The sequence below is a fragment of the Diadema setosum genome, chromosome 10, assembly GCF_964275005.1.
Source record: "Diadema setosum chromosome 10, eeDiaSeto1, whole genome shotgun sequence".
In the NCBI taxonomy this organism is placed as follows: Eukaryota; Metazoa; Echinodermata; class Echinoidea; order Diadematoida; family Diadematidae; genus Diadema; species Diadema setosum.
In genome coordinates this window covers 12,899,098-12,919,462 of record NC_092694.1, presented here as the reverse complement: position 1 = coordinate 12,919,462, position 20,365 = coordinate 12,899,098, and the positions used below count along the sequence as shown (strand labels likewise).

Sequence of the window (20,365 nt, the reverse complement as noted above, 5' to 3'; positions counted from 1 at the left end):
CACTTAAAAAAGTTAACAGAGAAAGCATTGTCTAATTATAAACAAAACAACAACAGCAACAACAAAAACAAACGAAAGGAAAAATTATCTTTGCAGCATCTGGGCCCTGTTTTATGAAGAGTTAAAATTGATTATATAGTTGACTTCAACTGTAAGTCTATAGCAGGCTGTGTGGTAAGGAAATTTAAAATCAACTTTATCTTTTGATAAAACGGGGCCCTGGTATGTCTCTTTTAACTCCTTTTTGTTTTAGACCATATGTACTGAGTGCCTTGTTAATCTCAGAATACTATTTACAAATGCACAGAAAACTAATTTTGTTTTGGTTTTCCAGTAGCCCTCAACATTCTGTTTGAAAGCTTTAATTTCTAAATTTTAAAGTACTAATCTTCAAAAGACTATCATGACAAAAGACACTCAATTATGACAGTTTCTTATGCTCCTGTTGTGTACCCATGAACTACAAAGTCTATCAAATAAAAGATCTCGGCCCCATTTCATAAAAAAAGTTGATGTGATCACAGCTCTTGCTGGAATGGCAACTGCCATGGTAATGGCAAGAATCCAGCTTCTTGATTGGCTGTTGCTATGGGGAGTTTCCATTCCAGCAAGAGTTGCTATCCTAACATTTTTTATTCATTGGGGTCCTAGATTTTCTTCCAACTGACTTTCCTTTTCAGGATTTTTTACACAGTGTACAAAAATGAAAACTGGTTGGCTCGGCTCACACTGCTCAATTTGTAATTACCACCAAACTATCTCACGTTCATTTCATCCAGCACTGCTCTTTCTGGTATAAGAGTTGACAAGACTAAATAACTGACTCAAGCATGTCTGATGAGTACTTGCAAATGAGCGTTGAACTACAAAGTGATACAAAATTGCTGTACAGGTAATTGCATTCCTCTCTTTTGTACTCTGGGTTGGACAGACTGCACTGATGGCAAATTAAACATGTGAAGAGAGGTTGTGACAGAGCCTAACATCGTGAATGATACACCAGTTTGCAGTCAGCGATGGTTCGAATAACCCCAATTTTTTAGCCATTGTTGAATATTTTCAAACATTCTTTTACTGCAACACAAAATGAACATTCAGGCGCTGTCCATGACATTGCTGATCACAAGTCAGTGTCTCATTATGTCATGTTTTGTTTTGTTTTTTCAGATGATAGTAACCGTTGTCTGCTCATGCACAGAATGTACCTCGAAACTGGCTTATCAAAACAAATTGTGATTCTGGGATAGGCAACAAAATGCAATGCAAAATGGCAATGCAAGGTATAAAATGTGGTGCATACTCTGCTAATCAGAGTGCCCAAATTGGGTGTCTCCAAATAAGGTTGAATGCTGTGTACACAAGAACAAGAAAAAAAAAAAATCCCACCACCAGGTTTGCATTAAACTGCAGTCTTGTGCATATTAAGTGAGGGAAAAATTAGCTTCTCTCATTTTTATTTCTTTTTTTTTTAACACAGGTGAAAAACACTGGTAGACAGTAGCCAAAAAAATAAACATTTTTTTTTTTCTTGGGGGGGGGGGGGGGAGGGGGATGGGCATTATCTTATTCAGACTGCCTAGATTGCCACATCAGAATTGTTTGAATTCACGTCTGACATGAATTACTGTTAAGCTGGACAGAATTTTAACTTTGGTTAAAAAATCTCTGTGAAAGAATTCCTGGAATGACTATATCACTTGAAAGTTCTGAGTGAGTCTAACATTATGTCTATGTAGTCATTTTATAGTCACTACACTCCAAAAGATAAAGCCACAATAAAATTTGCTATACTTCTCAGGGTCATGTGTTGCAAGATATTTCACATTTCTTTCTGCTTAAGTGACTTTCCTTTATGTCTCATTGAAAGATTTTTTTTTTTTTTCTTCCTGATTTCAGAACCATTCATTTTGAGTTTTCGTTGAATATTGCAAAACAGTACATATGATGGAATTTACTACAGGATCTAGCAAATGACCATCACGCTTGGACGAGAGCAATATTTGGAGCGACCAACATTCTGATCATAGGTATGAGGGAACAGGGTGAAGAAATGTGGGTGCTCTCACACCAATGTGGGTGGGCCAAAGGTGAGCATTGATGGTGCTCTATGATTGAAGCATCGATGTCAGCATCAAATGTCTCATCAGGGTCAAGGTCAAATGATTTGGAATATACTTACGTTGACTTCCTACAGACATTGTAACAAAAGGGAAACAGGCCACAGGATGACAGATCAAAACCATATACCATATAAAACAGACTGATATTACTGATCTCATTGATTACAAGCTTTTAAAAAAAATACCGGTATAGGACCCCTTGTAAATGTGGGCTTAGTTTCTTTCACATGTCCTTTTTTAAAGACATCAAAACAAAAGCGGCAGTAGTAATGACAATATAAATGCTAATAATAATTAAGATGATAATTAACAATGATAACATTAATGACACAAGTTACAATGAAAGTAACAGCAGCAACAACAAGAATACTACCAATTATAAGTACAATGGGAAAGAGTCTACCAAACCCATTTTGAGGAGCAAAGGACAGATGAAACATAAATGATTTTCAACACAAGCTTTACAACAATGACATCAAAAACATACAGATGGAAAATTGAAATGTCCTCAGTTCTCTCAAGTACATTTTCCAGAGACTTTACACTGTGAATGCCAGGGGGAAAGACATTTCATTGGGTAGAAGCTTAACTTTCACAATGTGCGGATTCAATTATTTGTGATGCCAACATACCACTCCTGGATTGATGCAGCACTCGACTTGAAAAGTATCATACAATGAGAAGGTGAACTAAGGGTTTACAGTCACTTTGTCTAATATCAGTTGGTCTAAATCCAAGATCATCAAACACGGATAAAACCCATTTAATCTACACATGATTAGAATATGTTGGATGAGACAAATTGGGCACTACACAAAATGGGATATGACAAAGTGACAATTTCCCAGCCATACTTAGTACTGTGCAAAAGGTCCACTGATCACTGACAAAGATAAAACTAGAACTTCCTGCCTACTTGATCTTTTTGTGAAAGCGTAACCATATGAAAACATAGCCATAAAACCTGCAACATTTTCCAAAAACCTTTTCCTTTTCCGCTCTGGAATGTGCTAATGAGGTCTCCCTTGATCAAAACAGTAACAATTCCGCCATGGTCTTTACTTGGTAGAATCAAATCATAATTCAATGAACGAAACCTTTAGCACAGGATGGGAGAGCAGCCATTCATCCAGCACTGAAAACTGACTTACCAATAGATGTTTAAGCTTGGGCTCTAGTTCAGCTTTCTTCTTAAAATGATCTGCTCTGAGCTCTTCCTCTTCTGTCTTCAGATCTTCCATACCTTGATTGATTTTGTTGATGGCCTGGAAGTAGCAAAGTATCAGCTATTATCATCAAAATAATTACATTAATGAGCGACATTCAAGATATTAGCACGGGAGTAACTATTTTTCTCTCAATTATAATCCATAATTATCATCATCATCAGTGCTATCGTCATTGCCATCATCGTCACTACATTAGCATCCTTCTTGTCACATCAACATCCTATAGATCATCAGCCTCACCGTCATCATTCTCATCATCATCATCATCATCATCATCATCATCATCACAACCACTATCTGTCTATCATCACGCTATTAATCATCATCATCATAATAGCTATTTATCATCATCATCATAATAAGTATTCCTCATCATCATCATACCTATTTATCATTATCACCACCGTCACTATCCGTCATCATCATCATCATCATCATCATCATCATAAGTATTAATCATCAATGACCATTATCATCACCATCATCATCACTATTTATCATCCTCCTCCCTCTCCTCCTCGTCATCATTATTTATCATCCTCCTACCCCGCCTCCTCCTCCTCCTCCTCATCATCATCATCATCATCATCATCATCAATATCTATTATCCCCCACCTTGTCATCATGACTAACCTGTTGCTTCTCAGCTCTCCGAGCCCGGAGCTTCTTGGTCTCGGTCAGCACCTTGGCCACGATCTCGTCCACCTCCAGTGCCTTGGCCGTCACCTTGGCCTTCTTCTTCTTGGCCTCCACCTGCCGCTTGGCCAGGTCCGTGGAGTCCGCCATGATGCGCGCCTGCAGCACGGTGCGGTTGTGTGTCTCCTCCTTCAGCTGTTTCTTCAGGCTGTCCACTGTGTTCTGGTTGGGAGAGATTAGCCAGTTTGAGAGTCACCTTTTCATAATGAGGCAGTTGACTGCCGAACATTTTCTTTATTCAGTGCTGAACAAAACATGGCTATACTGATATGATTATTGATTTGATTTCCATATGAGAAGACGGTTGGATAGCCCATATTCAGCTGCAGTAGCTGGTCTTCCATGGGGTCCAGTTGAATGTATAAGGCGAGACTACTTCACCGGGTAATACACCCTGCTCTTTGCGATGAATAAATAAAGTGGGATCTTTTACGTGCACGAGTTGTGACTCTCTCACGCACGTGACCTCCATTTTATGTCCTATTCGAGGACAGAGTGCCTCTTACTAGAGGGGACAGTAAGATTACACACAACATTGCTCAGTAGTACCCAGGAATCGAACTGGGGTCCTTTGGATAGTGAGGCAGACAAGCTACCGACTGAGCTATCTCACAGATAAACACTAACAGGCAGAGACTCTATACAAAGAGATCAATCTGAGTTTAACTGCTTATTTTGCATTAAACAAAAAGCTAGGTGATTTGCTGGAACTCTGAAAAAACTAGAAATGTCGCTTTGGCGACTGGTATGCCTCCGCCATAATGCATGATTTTCCCAATAGGTCTAGATAGTACATGTGGACACTGTGTGATTACATTTTCACAAAATTGGTAAAATATTGGAATGACAAGTTTGTCACAAATGTGTTGAGTGTTCACCTTCCTTGACGTAGGTTTAATTGGATGAATAGGAGAGCATGTATCTAGGGATTTAAGGACTTTAACTTGACTTTGACCCATTCATACATTTAGGCATTGAGTAATTTTCAAGGTAAAGGTGTGGAGAAAAAGTGCAATTTCTGAATTGAATAGTAAATTGTTACCATTTTCATCTGGCCCTTGACCCTAAAATTCATAAGATAATTACTTTCAGGTAGAACATGCATAATATGTACTAAGTTTCAAGGTAACTTGAGCCACTTCCGAGATATGGAGGAAAAAGTTAGTTCAGCACTTTCACTTGATCTTTGACCTTTTGACCTTTGAGGCAAAAAGAGAAAAAAAAAAACTTTCCAGAGAATTTCTATTAGGTTACACACGCATACACCAAGTGTAAAAAATAACCCTGCTGGCATTGCATAAATATGAGGGTTATAGTAAAATTTTGAAGTCTTGCACTTGACCTTTGACCCCTGACCTTTGACCCCATGAACCCTACATTCTCTAGATAATCACTTCCAGTCAGTACATGTATATACTATGTTCCATGAAGATACCTTGAACAATTTTCCAAGGTACGGAGAAAAAAAAGAAGTTTTAATATTTTTACTTTACCTTTTGACCTTTGACCTCATGACTCAAACTTTCACCAGAGAATCTTAATTGGGTAATACATGTATACACTAAGTTTCAAGAAAATCTCTTCAGGCATTCAATAGATATGGTGGAAACAGTGAAATTTTATGTATTTGACCCTGACCTTTTGACCTTTGACCTCATGACCCAAACTTTCACCAGAGAATCTTAATTGGGTAATACATGTATACACTAAGTTTCAAGAAAATCTCTTCAGGCATTCAATAGATATGGTGGAAATAGTGAAATTTTATGTATTTGACCCTGACCTTTTGACCTTTGACCTCATGACCCAAACTTTCACCAGAGAATCTCAATTGGGTAATACATGTATACACTAAGTTTCAAGAAAATATCTTCAGGCATTCACTAGATATGGTGGAAATAGTGAAATTTTATATATTTGACCTTGACCTTTTGACCTTTGACCTTGAGCATGTGCACCCAAAAGTTGATAGGCACAACTTCACCCCCTAATACACATACATGCCAAGTTTCATTAGGATACCTCAACAGGTTTCGATAGTTACCTTGTCCACAAAATTCATTACGGACGGACGGAAGGACGGACGGACGGACGGACGGAAGGACGGACGGACGGACAACCCGAAAACATAATGCCTCCGGCACCACTTTGTGGCGGAGGCATAAAAAAAGATACCACACATACAAGGAACATATAATTCAGACTTGCAGCAGTTTCAGACATGAACTGTGGTGGCAATGGGAAGGAAGTGCATGGAAGGGGATAATAATGAAAAATAACATGGTGTAGGGATTTCAAGGGGTCAAAGGAGGGACAGCAGTGACCATTGGGTGATGACCAACCTGCAGGGAATCCTCCATGGCCCGAGCCTTGTCCTCCTCGCCGGTCAGTTTGTTCCTCACGGCCACGTTGATGACCTTGATCTTCTGGTACTCGTCGTCCACCACACCCAGCTGGGTCTTCACCTTGGCCATCTCCCGCTTGATGCGCTCCATGTTCTTCGCATCGGACACCTTCTGCTTCTTGCTGCACAGTGTATCATATACGGACAAAATGATTACGAGATATTCTTACCTAAGCTGGGACTTGCTGCAAGAGTAGAGCATGATTACAGTGCACTCCCCTTATACCAAACATGGTTACAACAACATTTCTTGTTACAGCAAAGTAAAAATTTATGTCCCAAAATTATCCTCTATATATCTTTATATATCTTACTGTTCTGCTTTAATGAAATTACGATATAGCAAAAGAAAACTGCCAGTCCCGATCTATTATGAAAGGGAGTTATAGAGTGCATGTATACCCAGGGTAGATTCTTTTCTCTTTCTTTCTTTTTTTTTCAGATATAATATATCACTCCTTTGAATAGAATGATAGGAGGGACTAATTACACACAGAAAAATGACATGAAGACATCACAAGACATCATATTACATAATCATTCCATATTACATTTCTCCACTTGTTTGTGCATTTTTCCTACTCGAAGCATGAAAACTGTTTTTCACATTGAAGGGTAGTCATACTCATTTTGAGGATTGTACTGTCCAAAACTCAGTAAGTGCCTCTTACACGCTCCAATAAAATACACAGAGGTTTTGAAAGGACTAAGCGAAAAGAAGCAAGGGAAGAGGAAAATGGCGCATGACAGATACAAACAAGAAGGAGATGAAGATATAATAGAAGAAAGAAAAAAGAACGAGAAGACAATGAAGCAGATTTACGAAGAGAATACTGTGCCAGGGGAATGCAAAACTCCTTCCAAATAAACAGGGATTTGGGTGGGCTCACCAGTGGCGGATCTTGGACTCGATGTCCTCAATGGTCATGATCATCTCCCGGCAGCCTTGCTCTCGGTGCCGCAGCGTGGCAAGGTTCTCCTTGCATTCCTTCTCCAGGCGGGTCACTAGCTCCTTGTGCTCTTTCCTCTGTATTATATCAGAGAAACAAAACCTCGTCACAAACCTCTCCTACGATATCATGCCCTGTTTTTTGTTTGGCGGTGCTTGGGTCGGTGACACAACATTTGCTCCTGCGGCAATTGCTCTGGTCTAGATATTTGCTTCATTTATGGACTTAGGAGTACGGTTAGGGTTGCGATAGGGTCTTGGGTTTAGTTTGATGTGAGGATTAGGATTATGGTTAGGGTTATGTTTGGGGAAGCATTTATGTTTCGCTTAGCGTGCATATATTTCATGGGAGCAATTGTCACTGGAGCAAATGTCATTGGACCACTTAGGTCAGGAATGGCTTGCACTTTAATGGTAAACATGTCTTTGAGTCCGGAGCAAAGTTCCAATCAAACCAAGACAAATGCTATTGAAACGCCATTAAAAGCATTCAAGTTCAACAGTCAATACACATGGTCAGTATAAGTTTTACATCAGATTGAAAAACAAAAACAAAAAAAAACATTAAAAGTGATAATCTTGGGAAGGGAACTGAAGATGGTAAACACTGTTTTGTTGTTGGATTTGTTTGTTTTGTTTTCTTATTTTGTGCACTATTGTCACATCTCACCAGTGTCTCAGTCTTGTTGTTCAGTTGGTAGTTGTTGTCCGCCTGCTTCCGGTGATCAAATTCCGCCTCCACAATCTGATCGCGGACCTGCTTTATCTTGGTGGTCTGAATCTTCTCCGCCTTTCTCGAATTCTCCTCTCTGGTCTCTGCATTTTTAACAGAACACACAATGTCATGACATCACATATGAAGTACACAGGTCTGCCTTCTGTGCTCTGCATTGGCTACATCAAATGTGGACGACTTAATTACAAAAATGCTATTGCAGAATTGATCTTTATCACTTCTACAGTAAGTCAAAAAAAAAAATACAATCGGATTTCCACATTGATAACTTTCAATATGATTAAACTGTCTGAATGCTATTTCAGGGTCTAAGAATATAATAGCATACCTTTATCTTGTAGGGGAATAAAATGATTTGGTTTTAAAAAGCAGTCACAGAGAAATGTGGATTGCTGTAAAGCATGTCATGGGTCTGTTTCTTCCACGTTCACTTGGATGCTCTTGGAAATGCATATTAATGTGTGAACACAATAATAGTAGACAGAACTTGGAGGGAAGGGATTCCTGACATGCTTTACAAAGATCCTCACTTCTCAGTGACCACTGAAGCAAATTAGGAGAGGTTTTCTGTAGGTTGCGGGTAATAAGTTTTAGTTTCATACCCTGAAATTGTATCTGGATTGATTCACAATTCATAAAGTTATCATTGCAGAGGGTCCCCCGTTGTAATTTTTGGGGACATATGATACAATGAGGTTTGATCAAGTTTAATGCCTTGAGGGCATCCCAGCAATTAAAATGGCATCTTGCAATCCTACCATCACGCATCATAGTGGGAGAAATCCCCTCATCATTTGCTTGCTTGGCAGCTGCACATTTACCAAGAAAATGTATGCCAGTATCATGGCTAGATTCATCTTCTCCATGTTCTTCAGCATTCACGAGTCACAAGACAATGAAATGATTTAGATGTTGAAAGGGGGTGCCTCTCAACTTTAGATGCTGTAGGGGGAGGGTTTACCGGGATGATGAGCTCGAGGACGTCTTACCAAGTACAGTTTTCTCATGCTCAGCATTCTTGATCTTGGTCCGGAGGTCTGAACACTGACTTGTGTATGTTGAATGGAGAACCTTGGCTGCTTCCAGCTCATGACTGCACAAATCAGACAAGGGACATTTCAAATATGTAATATATATCACACATTATGTAATAGATATTAAGTAACATTACAAAGCATTCATCAGAACGTATGGCACAACAAGCCTGGTTGATAAAGTTTGCTGACTAATGTAAATCACCTGGGGCCAACCACGAGGGGTGGGCATCTTTCGGCCGTTTTCTTGAGAGGGCAGGTAGGTAGACCACTTCACCAGGTTAGCACCATGCTCTTTGCGATGAATGAAGTGGAATCTTTAATGGGCGTGAGTTGTGCGTGGCTATGACTCACAAAAGGGACCTTTATTTAATGTCCTATCCAAGGGACAGAGTGCTTTGCCTCTTACTAGATGGGACAGAATGCTTACATACAACATCAATCTGAACGTTAAGATCAACTAAAATAATGGTATGCTGCATATTTTCTCCTCTTCAATGATATTCTAACTTCCAATTAAAAATGAAAATTTTGGAATTTTTTTCATGTTGCTATTAAAGTACGGATAAAATAAGTGACAAAGGAATTCTGAATAATTTTTTGAAGTGGATTCTGAAAACATCCAATTAAACTGGTAAGCGAATCCGATGGCATGCCACAAATATAAGTTTATCTTTACTTTACCCTTTGTGAATCACACTCCAAGAGCTTTGATACTTACTTGATCTCTTCCAAAGTCTCCCTCACTGACTCTAGCTCCTTCTTGATGTGCTCACGCTCCTTGTCTGCCTTCCCATGGGCCTCTGAGGACTTGTTCTCTGTGCGCTTCAGCTTCTCAATGGTCTTATTCAGCTCTTGCTCAGTCTGCAGAAAAACGAACACGAAAACAAAGAATTGCACAGAGAGGACCACATAAGATCAAGAACCCATTGCCACGACGACACTCTTCCTGAACTGTCAAGTCAAGGTATCAAACTGTACAAACCATTTTGCCAATTGAATGCTATATGTCTTCCAAAAGTGCAATAGAGCTAACATGCTTGCAATTTGGACAAGCATAGTTACTGGTTTGATGAATGAATGTTGAATGAATGAATGAATGAAGGAACGAACGAACGAACGAACGAACAAACGAACGAACGAACGAACGAATAAACTATTAAAAGCAAAGCAAAAGATATGAGAGATATGAACCAATAAAGAAATCCCTGCACATGATGGAATGAGGACAAAGTACATAATCTCCACAAAATCAGCTAAATGTACTGAAATTGCGAATTATCTGTAATATTACATCAGCAGGTCACCAGACTATGACATTCAGGAGGTAGGGTGAGGATGAACTTTGAGTAGCCTTTTCCTCTTTCACATTTTGGGTGTGAATTGGGTGCACTCACTGACTGCATCTGCTTACCTGTTCCTGGGCCTCGTCTATTCGTTTCATCGCACCCCTCTCAAGTTCCAGCTTTTCCTCCACGAGCGGACTGTGGGTAACAATACAATACAATACAATACAATCAGATCATTTATATAGCGCCCTTACACAGTCAATGACTGGTTTCACAGCACTTTACAACATTCAGTTACAGATTGGCATCAAAAAGGAAAGTCTTAAGATTCTTCTTGAAGACATCAAGGGATGGGGAAATGCGGACGCACTGAGGTAGATCATTCCACAATCGCGGTGCAGTCGTCACAAAAGCATTGTCCCCCGCTCTACTGATTGTTTTGCGTACATGGAGTAAGGTGCTATCTGCACTTGAACGTAGTCCAGGGCGAGCAGAACAGTATGGGGTGATCAGAGATCTAAGATAAGTAGGAGCTTTCCCTTAATGCAAAAAGTGTGACGATGCTTGGGTGTCAAGTTCTTTGGTACAGAATCAGGTTTCCTACAATGGCATTAATCCTTAGGAAGCATTTCTTGAAGATACCGATGACATTTTACATGGAGTATTTGTTGGAGGTAGTCAAAGAGTTAAAGGGACTACTGTGGTACAGGACTAAGTATTTCAGCTATATGTACATGTACCACAAGTATTTTGGAAGTCACAATTCATACCTGGCCACTAACAATGAACATTCATTCTATTATGGGGTGAAGTTTCTCCTTTCTTGTGCTAGCATAGTTGGTGTGGAATACAACAGAACATTTTTCAGTACTACAGTGCAGTGTTCACTACATGAATCTCAATTAACCTTGTCATAGTGTGTACAATTTGCAGCAATGAATTATTGTCTATTTGGTTGAACTTTTCTGTAGGTATAGTAATTGAATATCAGAATATACTAATATAGCAGTTGCTGGTTTCTCTTGTACCTTACAAATCTTGCCCTTAATCCATGAAGTGAATTGTCAGGCTACATAACATTTATTTGCAAAGTGCGAGGAATGTTGAGTATTAATTTTGTTCTCATTGTTGTTGTTGTTCTTCTTTATTTATAACCACTGAAACATAATAATTTGATTCCAAACTGTGACTCTGGCCTTTTAAAATTTGTTCCAAATGATATTTAATTGACTGCCTTGTATCACTTCATCTTTGAACCATCTTAATAGATGTGAGATTATAACACTTGTGACTGCTTGGATTAAGTGATAATCTACAATGAAAGACAACCTGAAAATGCATTGTCAGTGCTCTATGTGCCTAGGGCACAAAATGTTTTCACAAATTGGCCTAAACTCTCACCAGTGCTTCTCCACAAATGCAATGTCCTCATGCAGTCTTTCATTCAGCATCTCCGCATTCTCCACCTGGCCCTGGATGCGGTCCTTCTGGCGCCCTCTATAGGCATTGTGCCACTTCAACTCGGCAATATCGGTTGCACACGCCTGATGCTCTGCAGGGAAGAATACACAGATGAGATACTTTCAGATGCATATGGCATGGAATATACAAGTACCCTACTATAAACGTTTAAACCATAGTTGATATAGGTTGCCTGGATAATTAGAAGAAGAAATATGACCTTTTTAATTTATTCTGATCAATTCACACATGCAGAAAATCTCAAATACTGTGTGTATTTTTATAGGCATACATACAATGTAAATAAACATTAATACACATACTTAGATATTTCTGTACGTTTTATGCGCATGGCGGCATAGGAACATCATAGGGTCACTGGGCATGGGGGAATGGAGGATATAGGGCCACAGGGAAATGGCACAAAGGGCCAATAAGTATTAGGTACTGGACACGCAATGGGACATAGGCATAGGACACAGGGCAAAGGGCACAAGTCATATGGTACGGTTAAGGGTATCGGCCTTATAGATATATAAATCTCACATGTGTTATACCAGAAAACAACTGAAAATCACCAGCCTTTCCCTTGAGTCTGTAAAGATGTCTACAATATTCATTTGCACAACCATTTAAACATGAAATTCATTCAGCTGGTTAAAAACTTGGAGAGACAAAAAAAATGAAGTATTATTATGCAATTCAGCAATACACTAGCTGCACATTACATTCCGCAGAAATATGCTAGCTTACTATTACGGCAGAATAGAATGACACAAAATACCTTACAGGAAATTTCAATAATGCATATATCGGAACTTGATAGCAGGCTGTGCTTTTGTGACCTTGTTCAGTTCACCAACAACCTTTCTTCAATTTCTTGTTGATCAACAAAGAATCACAAAGCTGCTCACCTTGTTGAACGACCCGGGGCAATTCATACAGGCGCTTCTGGGAGATGCGGTCAATCTTGCCCTGCAGCCATTCCACGCGCACCTTTTCCTTCTGAAACAATGCCTCCGTGTCTCCACGGTCCGTCTCCAGGCGACCCAGCAGGGTCACGACCTCGTCGATGACCTCCTCTGCCCCCAGGTGGGGGACTGGTTCCTCCTCAAGGTCTGCTAGGCTGTCCACTGTAGGGAAGAGGGAATGTGCACCATATTTGTATGAATACATAATTCAAACAAAAGATAACCCCCAAAAAAGGCAGCCTTTTGATAATAATACAAGCACCTACTTCATAATTACTACTAGTACTTCTATACTCACTAAAATACTAGTGAGAAAAATGACATGACAGATACAAGATTTCAAGACACTGACATGGGGCTGGGTAGAGACTTAGCTATGAACAGTGGAAGGCAAATATTAGTGTGTGGCAACAAACGTGTTGCATTATGTCTTGAAACGTTACACAGCTGGGACTAAGGTGACGTGGATAAATGGAAATCATTCCAAAGAATATGTCCCGGAGAGGAAAAGGCTTTATCACTGTGTGTTTTCTCAAAAGTTGAACCATATTAGACGAGAGCTAACGTGAAGGTGATAAAATGGCGACACTGGAAGAAGACTTAGGGAATTTAGGAAACAGAGCAATGTCTGATTACGTAAAAACTAGTTGACAAGATGAAGGCCCTTCAAGACCATTCCACTGATGCGTTAGTAGCTAGTGATGCGACCACTTGGGCCATTAATGTGGCAAATTGCACTACTGATATTCAGGTTGCTTTCATAGCTCATCATGCCTTGCAGGTTCATTGAAATAAGTATAAATGGTTGCCATTGCTTTTTGAGATCTCATTTGACTCTCCTAACAGATGGCTAAACTCTAGAACTACAACAGAGCAATCATTCTGGAAAACTGTCACTAACTACACTGTACATGAATGTGAAAAACTTCAACCACCACTTTCCTGCTCAAATGGACAACAAACATGGATTTCAAAGGAGAAATTGACTCACTCTCTGATACCTCCCCTCCAACACCCTGAACCATGAAGTCGTAGGAGGACATGGAGGGGGCTTTCCCCTTCGGAGCTCCTATGGACGGCGTGGGGCTGGACTGGATGGATGTGGCCGTTGAAAACTGGCTCTCTGTTCTCCCTGACGCGGTAGCAAACCGGAGTTGTTTCCTCACTGTGTTTGTTTTACATTTACGACAAATGAAAGAGAGAGATACAGAATATAGCAGACAGGTAGAAATCACTACAAAGTGAATATTTTGACCAGTGTCACAAGATGGCATCACAAACAAGGGCTTTGTAGTCTAAATCCCAGTATGTGACTCAGAGTCAAAGTATTTATCTTCACTTTGACTGATTCAGACAGCAATGTTCAGTGGAATGTAGAGGTGCATGCAGCAATGCCTGCTTGTGGAAACAGCCAAAATTCTGTGATATATACCGTACATCATCAGTGGTAGCTACATAATTTGTGCCATGAGGCTTTTTCACCATTGTTATGAGAAAACTAGAAATGTCGCTATGGCGACTGGTATGCCTCCGCCATAATGCATGGTTCTCCGAATAGGCCTATAGCACAATGTCTTGACAATGTGTGATGACAGTTTCACATAACTGGCAAAATATTAAAAATGACAGGTTTGTCACAAATGCATTGAATGTTCACTTTCCTTGAACTAGGTTTATTTGGATGAATGGCTATACTGTCTAATAAGAGTGCAGGTATCTAGGGATTTGTACCCAACTTTTGACCCTTTTATAAGTTTAAAGAAGAAGTGAAATTTAGTACTTTCTCTTGACCTTTGACCTTTTGATAAGAAACTTCCAAGAGAATCTGTACTGGGTAATACATGCATACAATAAGTTTCAAGGAAAAATTCTACAGGCATTGCATAGATGAGAGGGAAATAATGACAATTTGATGAGTTGACCTCGACCTTTGACCCATGACCTATAAATACCCTAAATGATCACTGTCAGTCAGTATATGCATATATATTAAGTTCCATGAAGATATATCTTGAAATATTTGTGAGATATGGAGAAAAAATTTACATTTTAACATTTTCATTTGACCTTTGACCCTTGACCTTTGACCCCATGACCCTAAAATCCAAACAAAGTATTATTCCCCCAGGACATACCCTCATACCAAGTTTGATGTAAAACCACCACACGGTTCTTGAGATATTGACAAAAACAAAACGGGATGGACGTACGGACGGACGACCCGAAAACATAATGCCTCCGGCCATTTCGTTGGCGGAGGCATAAAAAAAATAGACATGAAATCATCAAATATCAGTGCTGCAGCTACTGAAGCTGTTACCTCAGCAATACGGTTTCTGCTACTTTAGAAAAAGTATCATGTCTAACTACATATCAAACTTAAGGTGTGTACCAAAGTTTGTTTGAATCCCTTGAAAACTGGTAACATTTGCAACAGACTGACCGCCCAACAACCTAACTGACCACATGCTGATTCCTACATACCGCCCTCAAACTTTGTTTGGCGGGAGTATAAAAAGACCTAGAAGGCGATCCTGAATGCAGTTCAGAAAATGGGCAACCGCTGCCTATCGCTCTGACCTTTGCCCTCTGCTGCTGAAAAGCGAGTGCTCTTCGCCCCAGCCTGACGGGGCGACAGGCCCACATCCTGTGGTGGCCCACCACCGGCCGCAGAGATGACCGATGACCTCCTGCTGAGGATCTCCAGCTCCACCTCGCGGCTCCAGGCCTCTATCCGGTCCTGCAGGAGCTGCAGCTGCTCCACCGCCTTGGCGATGCTCGGCGGCATGGGCTTGCGGAAGAAGAGCGCCCGCCTGCGAAAGATCTTGTCTTGGAGGCGCGGCCATCCTTCGGGCAGGGGGTAGATTATGTCTGAAATGCAGAGAAAGGCAGCAATCTAGTTACTACTTGTATGTGCAATGGTCAATTCATGAAAATCGCCAATCACAGGTATTACTGGGTTGTTACAGCTACAGTTGTAAAAACTACTGTTTTTAGCTACAGTGTATGATCAATTCTCGCTATCGCCAATGACGTAAAAAGTACCCGGATGTGGCTCTTTCGTCAAGATTTAGTGCACTTGGTAGCAAGGGCACTTCCGGCGCGGAGCATAATTTGCACAACGCTAGTGTGCGCGTACGTGTACCTTACCTATAGCGCCACGCCGACCACGGATACTAGTACAGTAGGCGGCTGTACCGCCCGAGCCAGCGAGTGGCCAGGCCTGTCATACTCGTACACTGTAGTCGAGTCCCCGCCGGCGGCCGGCCTTGCATGAGCATGCACCACTGCACGCAGCGCATAAGCTAACACATACCGGTACAGCGTACTGCTTGATCATGCGATCGATGTGCACATCACAGATCAGTCATCTCTGCATACGCTGAAAATATGCTGGAAAATATTCACCCACCTGGATATCATCATAGAATGCCCATCTTTTTTTTATTTGTTCTCTGTCAAAATGTCGCGAACACAATCGGGAACGAACAGTGATCTCGTACTTATCCTGTCTCCGAAGCAACTTCTCCCAAGTAAGTACAGTACGTACAATGTACGTAGGCACTAGCCTACTACCTAGTGCTATGCTACTACCACTACTAGTAAATCGCGCGTGCACGTACTGCGCTGTGGAGTCACCCGCAAACTTCACCCACGCGGCCACGTCATGTCTCGCATGCCAGTAAGGGTCCTATTTCTGCAGATTTTTTTCATTTATTGTCGTGCGAACAACACATGGCAGCTTCGCAGCAACAACCAATAATCGTATTAACAGCAATTTCTTAAGAATGGAGAAATTTCAAATCATATTAAAGCTGTAATTCAAGTCGAGAAAACAGGAAGTACACGTAGAATACGGTCGGTTGTGTGTGTTAATAGCATTAGTCACGTATCACGCGCGTACGAACGGAAGTGATTTTGCTACCGGACTATCCTATAATGCACCGTAAATGACGCTTAAATCAACATCCGGGTACTTTTTCCGTCATTGGCGATAGCGAGAATTGGACAACATATTCCCATTATCACTCACATTGACAAGACTGAACTCTGTAGTAAACAGTTACTAGTAAAGTTAACAATCCGTGCATGTCCACTTTCAGGCAATCAAAAGGTACAGCTTTCAGGAATATCCAGAAATAGCTACATTTTTTAAGAAGTACCCTTTCTCTTTTCCTTACAATCCGACAGTGGATAACATACCTTCATTGAGCACAGATATTTGTAGTCTGTAGCATACCAATATAGATTTTGACCACATTTATTTTCTGTTGTTGTTGTTGTCTTGGGTTTAGTGGCGTTTTCCATCCTCTTTCGAATATTTACGCCATTTTCAATACATCAGGTAGATTAGTCTACTCTCAAGACAAAGTCAATATCATCACACAATGCAAAAAATACCTTCAGCCTCTCTTCTCGTCAGCCGTGGACTTTCTTTCTCCTCGTCAATTCCAGAATCACCTTCTCCACTGTCCGGACGCCCATAGGAGACAGAACTTTCTAGAAGTGACCCAGCTAGATGACATTATAAACAATTGTGGTAAACATAACTCCTTTAGACTTAAATATCAATAAAAATCATTTGCTACGTTGTTACATTTAATACTGGAATATGTGAGCCTTCCATGTCATCATTCTTGTTCAATGTAATTTGTTATGGGTTTCAGAGTATTGTTTGTCTTCCCACAGACCACAATAAATTCCACAAATCTATACATGGCACTATTGATTCATGAGGTATTAGTACATGATGCAAAACTATGAATATTGTCTAGAATTCCCCTATAAGAGATTCATACTAATACTTGAGTTATTGCATACACTAGAAAAAAAAAATGAAAAGAGAAAACATGACATATATGAATGTATATTTACTTGTTCAATATTAATGTAGAGCTTAAAAAAGTAGATATTGTTTGATGTGATTTATTTTTTTTTTTTATATCAGGAAAGTTTCATGCAGTGATTGAGGAACATGTGTCAATTGCCAATGAGTACTATTCTCTGCTGACTGACCTGCTTTACTGGGCAGGAGACTTGTGGACTGGTACCTCCCTCCTGTGATGGTCGACGCCCCTATGCTGAAGTTCTCAGACGAGTGACTGATGAGTGAACCAGTTCTTGGCTGAGTGATGAAGGCCTTAGGTTTCTCACTCTTCCCAATGGACGAAGTCGTGTGGGTCTCCATTTGGTTCTCGTCTTCCACAGTGATTTTCACTGCCGGGCCTTGAGCTTCCTCACTCATGACGAGGAAATGTCACTGTTCCGTGAACAAATGCAATGATTCTCTGCTACTGGCTTCTCTCTACCAATGTTGGTGCCTGGCAATCCATAACCTCAGAGGTGGGCCTCTTGCTGGGTAAAGTGACGCCGGTGCTGTGTCACTTTAAATTCCATGCGGCTTTTCCTCTGCAAAGGTACCTCATCTGTTGATCTACAGTTCACCAAAATGTTGTGCCATGTCCTGTGATATTTAAAGCAGAGACATAATTACGATGGTATCACATACAAAATGACAGTTTAGATTTATGTGCTGCCAAAGTTCTTTCTATATTTTAAAGTATAGTTCCTTATAATACACAAAGTACACCCCATCACATTGCCTTGTCTTCTTGTCTTGTCAGTACTGCACCAACCGCCGCTGCTGGGCTATAAACGTGCAGCCCCTAATTGCAATTGATATCCCTCATGTAAAGTTTCTTTTACAATGATTGTACAGAGCACAAAAAAGGGGGTAGATTCACTAGAAATTATCAAGCATCTGAGAGCGGTGCAATGTATTCCATTACTATCTAGCATGATACAGGGTAAAAACCCCAGTATTCGGTCATTTAAGCTTTTCTGCATTATTTTCTAAACTAAAATAATACATACAGAAATCATATCTACAGCAATGTATGTTAGATGGAGTCTATATCAAATTTCTTTAATCTCAATTTTTATTTTGTCAAATAGGGTGTAGACTCTACATCACAGAATTTCACAAAATCCCAATGGCAAAATATATCGCCTTGAAAATCCCCCAGAATACGGTCCCCGCGATCAGAATTTGGTCAGGTGATACAAGCATGTATGCACGTTTAATGACAATGTCAATGCGCATTCAAGGCCGCTGAAAAATGCGTCTCGCTAGAATTGTTGGTGCAAAATTGCATCCGGGACGTTGTGCCCCCGTTGGTGACCGAATTCTGGCAAGTGAGCACTTGCATTCAACCCCAAGTGTCAATGAGTCAATGTACATCGAGTCACTGCATCGGCATGTAGAGTCTACAGAATTTTTGTTTTTCTTTTGCGTTTTTGCAGATACCATCACACTCTGCAAGTCTCTGAGTCTGAGCTTGCAATGAGCAAAAAATCTCACGAGGTGCCAAGAGAATGCGAATGCCGTATTTCTCAATTTTAGTGCTTTTACTTTTTAGTGCTTTAACGTTAATAGGGCTTTTATTCACGCATGCTTTGGAAAAGCTTTCCCGATTCTGCATTTTTGGCAGCTAAATTTGGGACTTTGGATGGAATTAAGGAGGGAACTAATGTTAACAAGGGACTTTCCTGTTGTGAACGACAGTGTGTGATTTGCGTGTGTTGTGACAGTAAATTTAAGCGTTAGCAGTGCCATGCCAGTGGCAGTGCAGTGGTTAGAACTTGATACAAGAGTAACTAAGAGTAAGACCCATCTACACTGCACTGTAGTGTAGGCCTACATTGATTGAATTAATACGGCTAGCTGTGGAATCTAGTAGACACTCTAGAACTTTATGACTTTGATACTTATAAATCTGCCTCTTATTCAGTGGCATGGTCGCGGTCACCTTACAAGAGGCAGATTGTATCGGTCCACTTTTTGATCAGCTGCTGAAGCTGACAGTGACGATACTTACGCGCTACCACCCGTCCAGCCAGCTCGCTACCTGCAATGCCCGCTTCGCTTCGCGCTTGACTTGCAATGCAAGGAAGAAAACATTTCTAAATCCAAGGAATTCTAAGAGTTGTATATCTTGCCGATATTCACAAACACACGAACCGCAAACGAAACTCACTTTTGTCAAGCTTTGCAGTTTCACTGCTCCAAAAGAATACCTAACTTCGTGGATTAATGATGTTGGTTGTACACTTCTGTCAGATCACCAGTGGATCACACTAGGCTGCCATTTTGCTTCGGAGGTTGTCATGACGCGAAAAGACTGAAAACATTTTTATGATCACATCTTTGAGTGGGCGTCAAGTGGCGTCAAGTATTATACAAGTACATAAGAAGTGATACCAGTCTCAAAGTCTCAATTGACAAACGCGCCCTCTATTGAGGTGTGTTTGTCATTTTCATACCATAACTCTGACTGGTCAGGTACGTGGTGTCTGATGAGGAGAAAAATCTCTGTGGTGATCAATAGTGCTAGAAGTAAGCAAAAGTTAGTATACAGGGGCGGATCCAGGAATACCGTAAAGGAAGGGGGAGGCGCAAACAAAATTTCTGGTGCT

At 40.5% G+C, this 20,365-nt stretch overlaps 1 protein-coding gene across 1 annotated transcript in view; it reads right to left on the bottom strand.

Moving 5' to 3' along the window:
• LOC140233646 (coiled-coil domain-containing protein 178-like) overlaps positions 1-20,054 on the bottom strand; it is a 30,943-nt gene extending 10,889 nt beyond the window's left edge. The window contains exons 1-15 of the mRNA XM_072313750.1: positions 19,927-20,054; positions 17,906-18,353; positions 17,291-17,404; positions 15,470-15,760; positions 13,881-14,054; positions 12,833-13,051; positions 11,859-12,009; positions 10,583-10,652; positions 9,890-10,032; positions 9,124-9,227; positions 8,069-8,214; positions 7,340-7,476; positions 6,388-6,571; positions 3,983-4,207; positions 3,272-3,385 (exon numbers count right to left, since the gene is read on the bottom strand). Of these exons, the coding sequence (XP_072169851.1) occupies positions 3,272-3,385; positions 3,983-4,207; positions 6,388-6,571; positions 7,340-7,476; positions 8,069-8,214; positions 9,124-9,227; positions 9,890-10,032; positions 10,583-10,652; positions 11,859-12,009; positions 12,833-13,051; positions 13,881-14,054; positions 15,470-15,760; positions 17,291-17,404; positions 17,906-18,134 (2,301 nt within the window). The 5' untranslated portion in view covers positions 18,135-18,353; positions 19,927-20,054. The remainder of the gene's footprint in view (positions 1-3,271; positions 3,386-3,982; positions 4,208-6,387; positions 6,572-7,339; positions 7,477-8,068; positions 8,215-9,123; positions 9,228-9,889; positions 10,033-10,582; positions 10,653-11,858; positions 12,010-12,832; positions 13,052-13,880; positions 14,055-15,469; positions 15,761-17,290; positions 17,405-17,905; positions 18,354-19,926) is intronic.
• Positions 20,055-20,365: the final 311 nt, after the last annotated feature.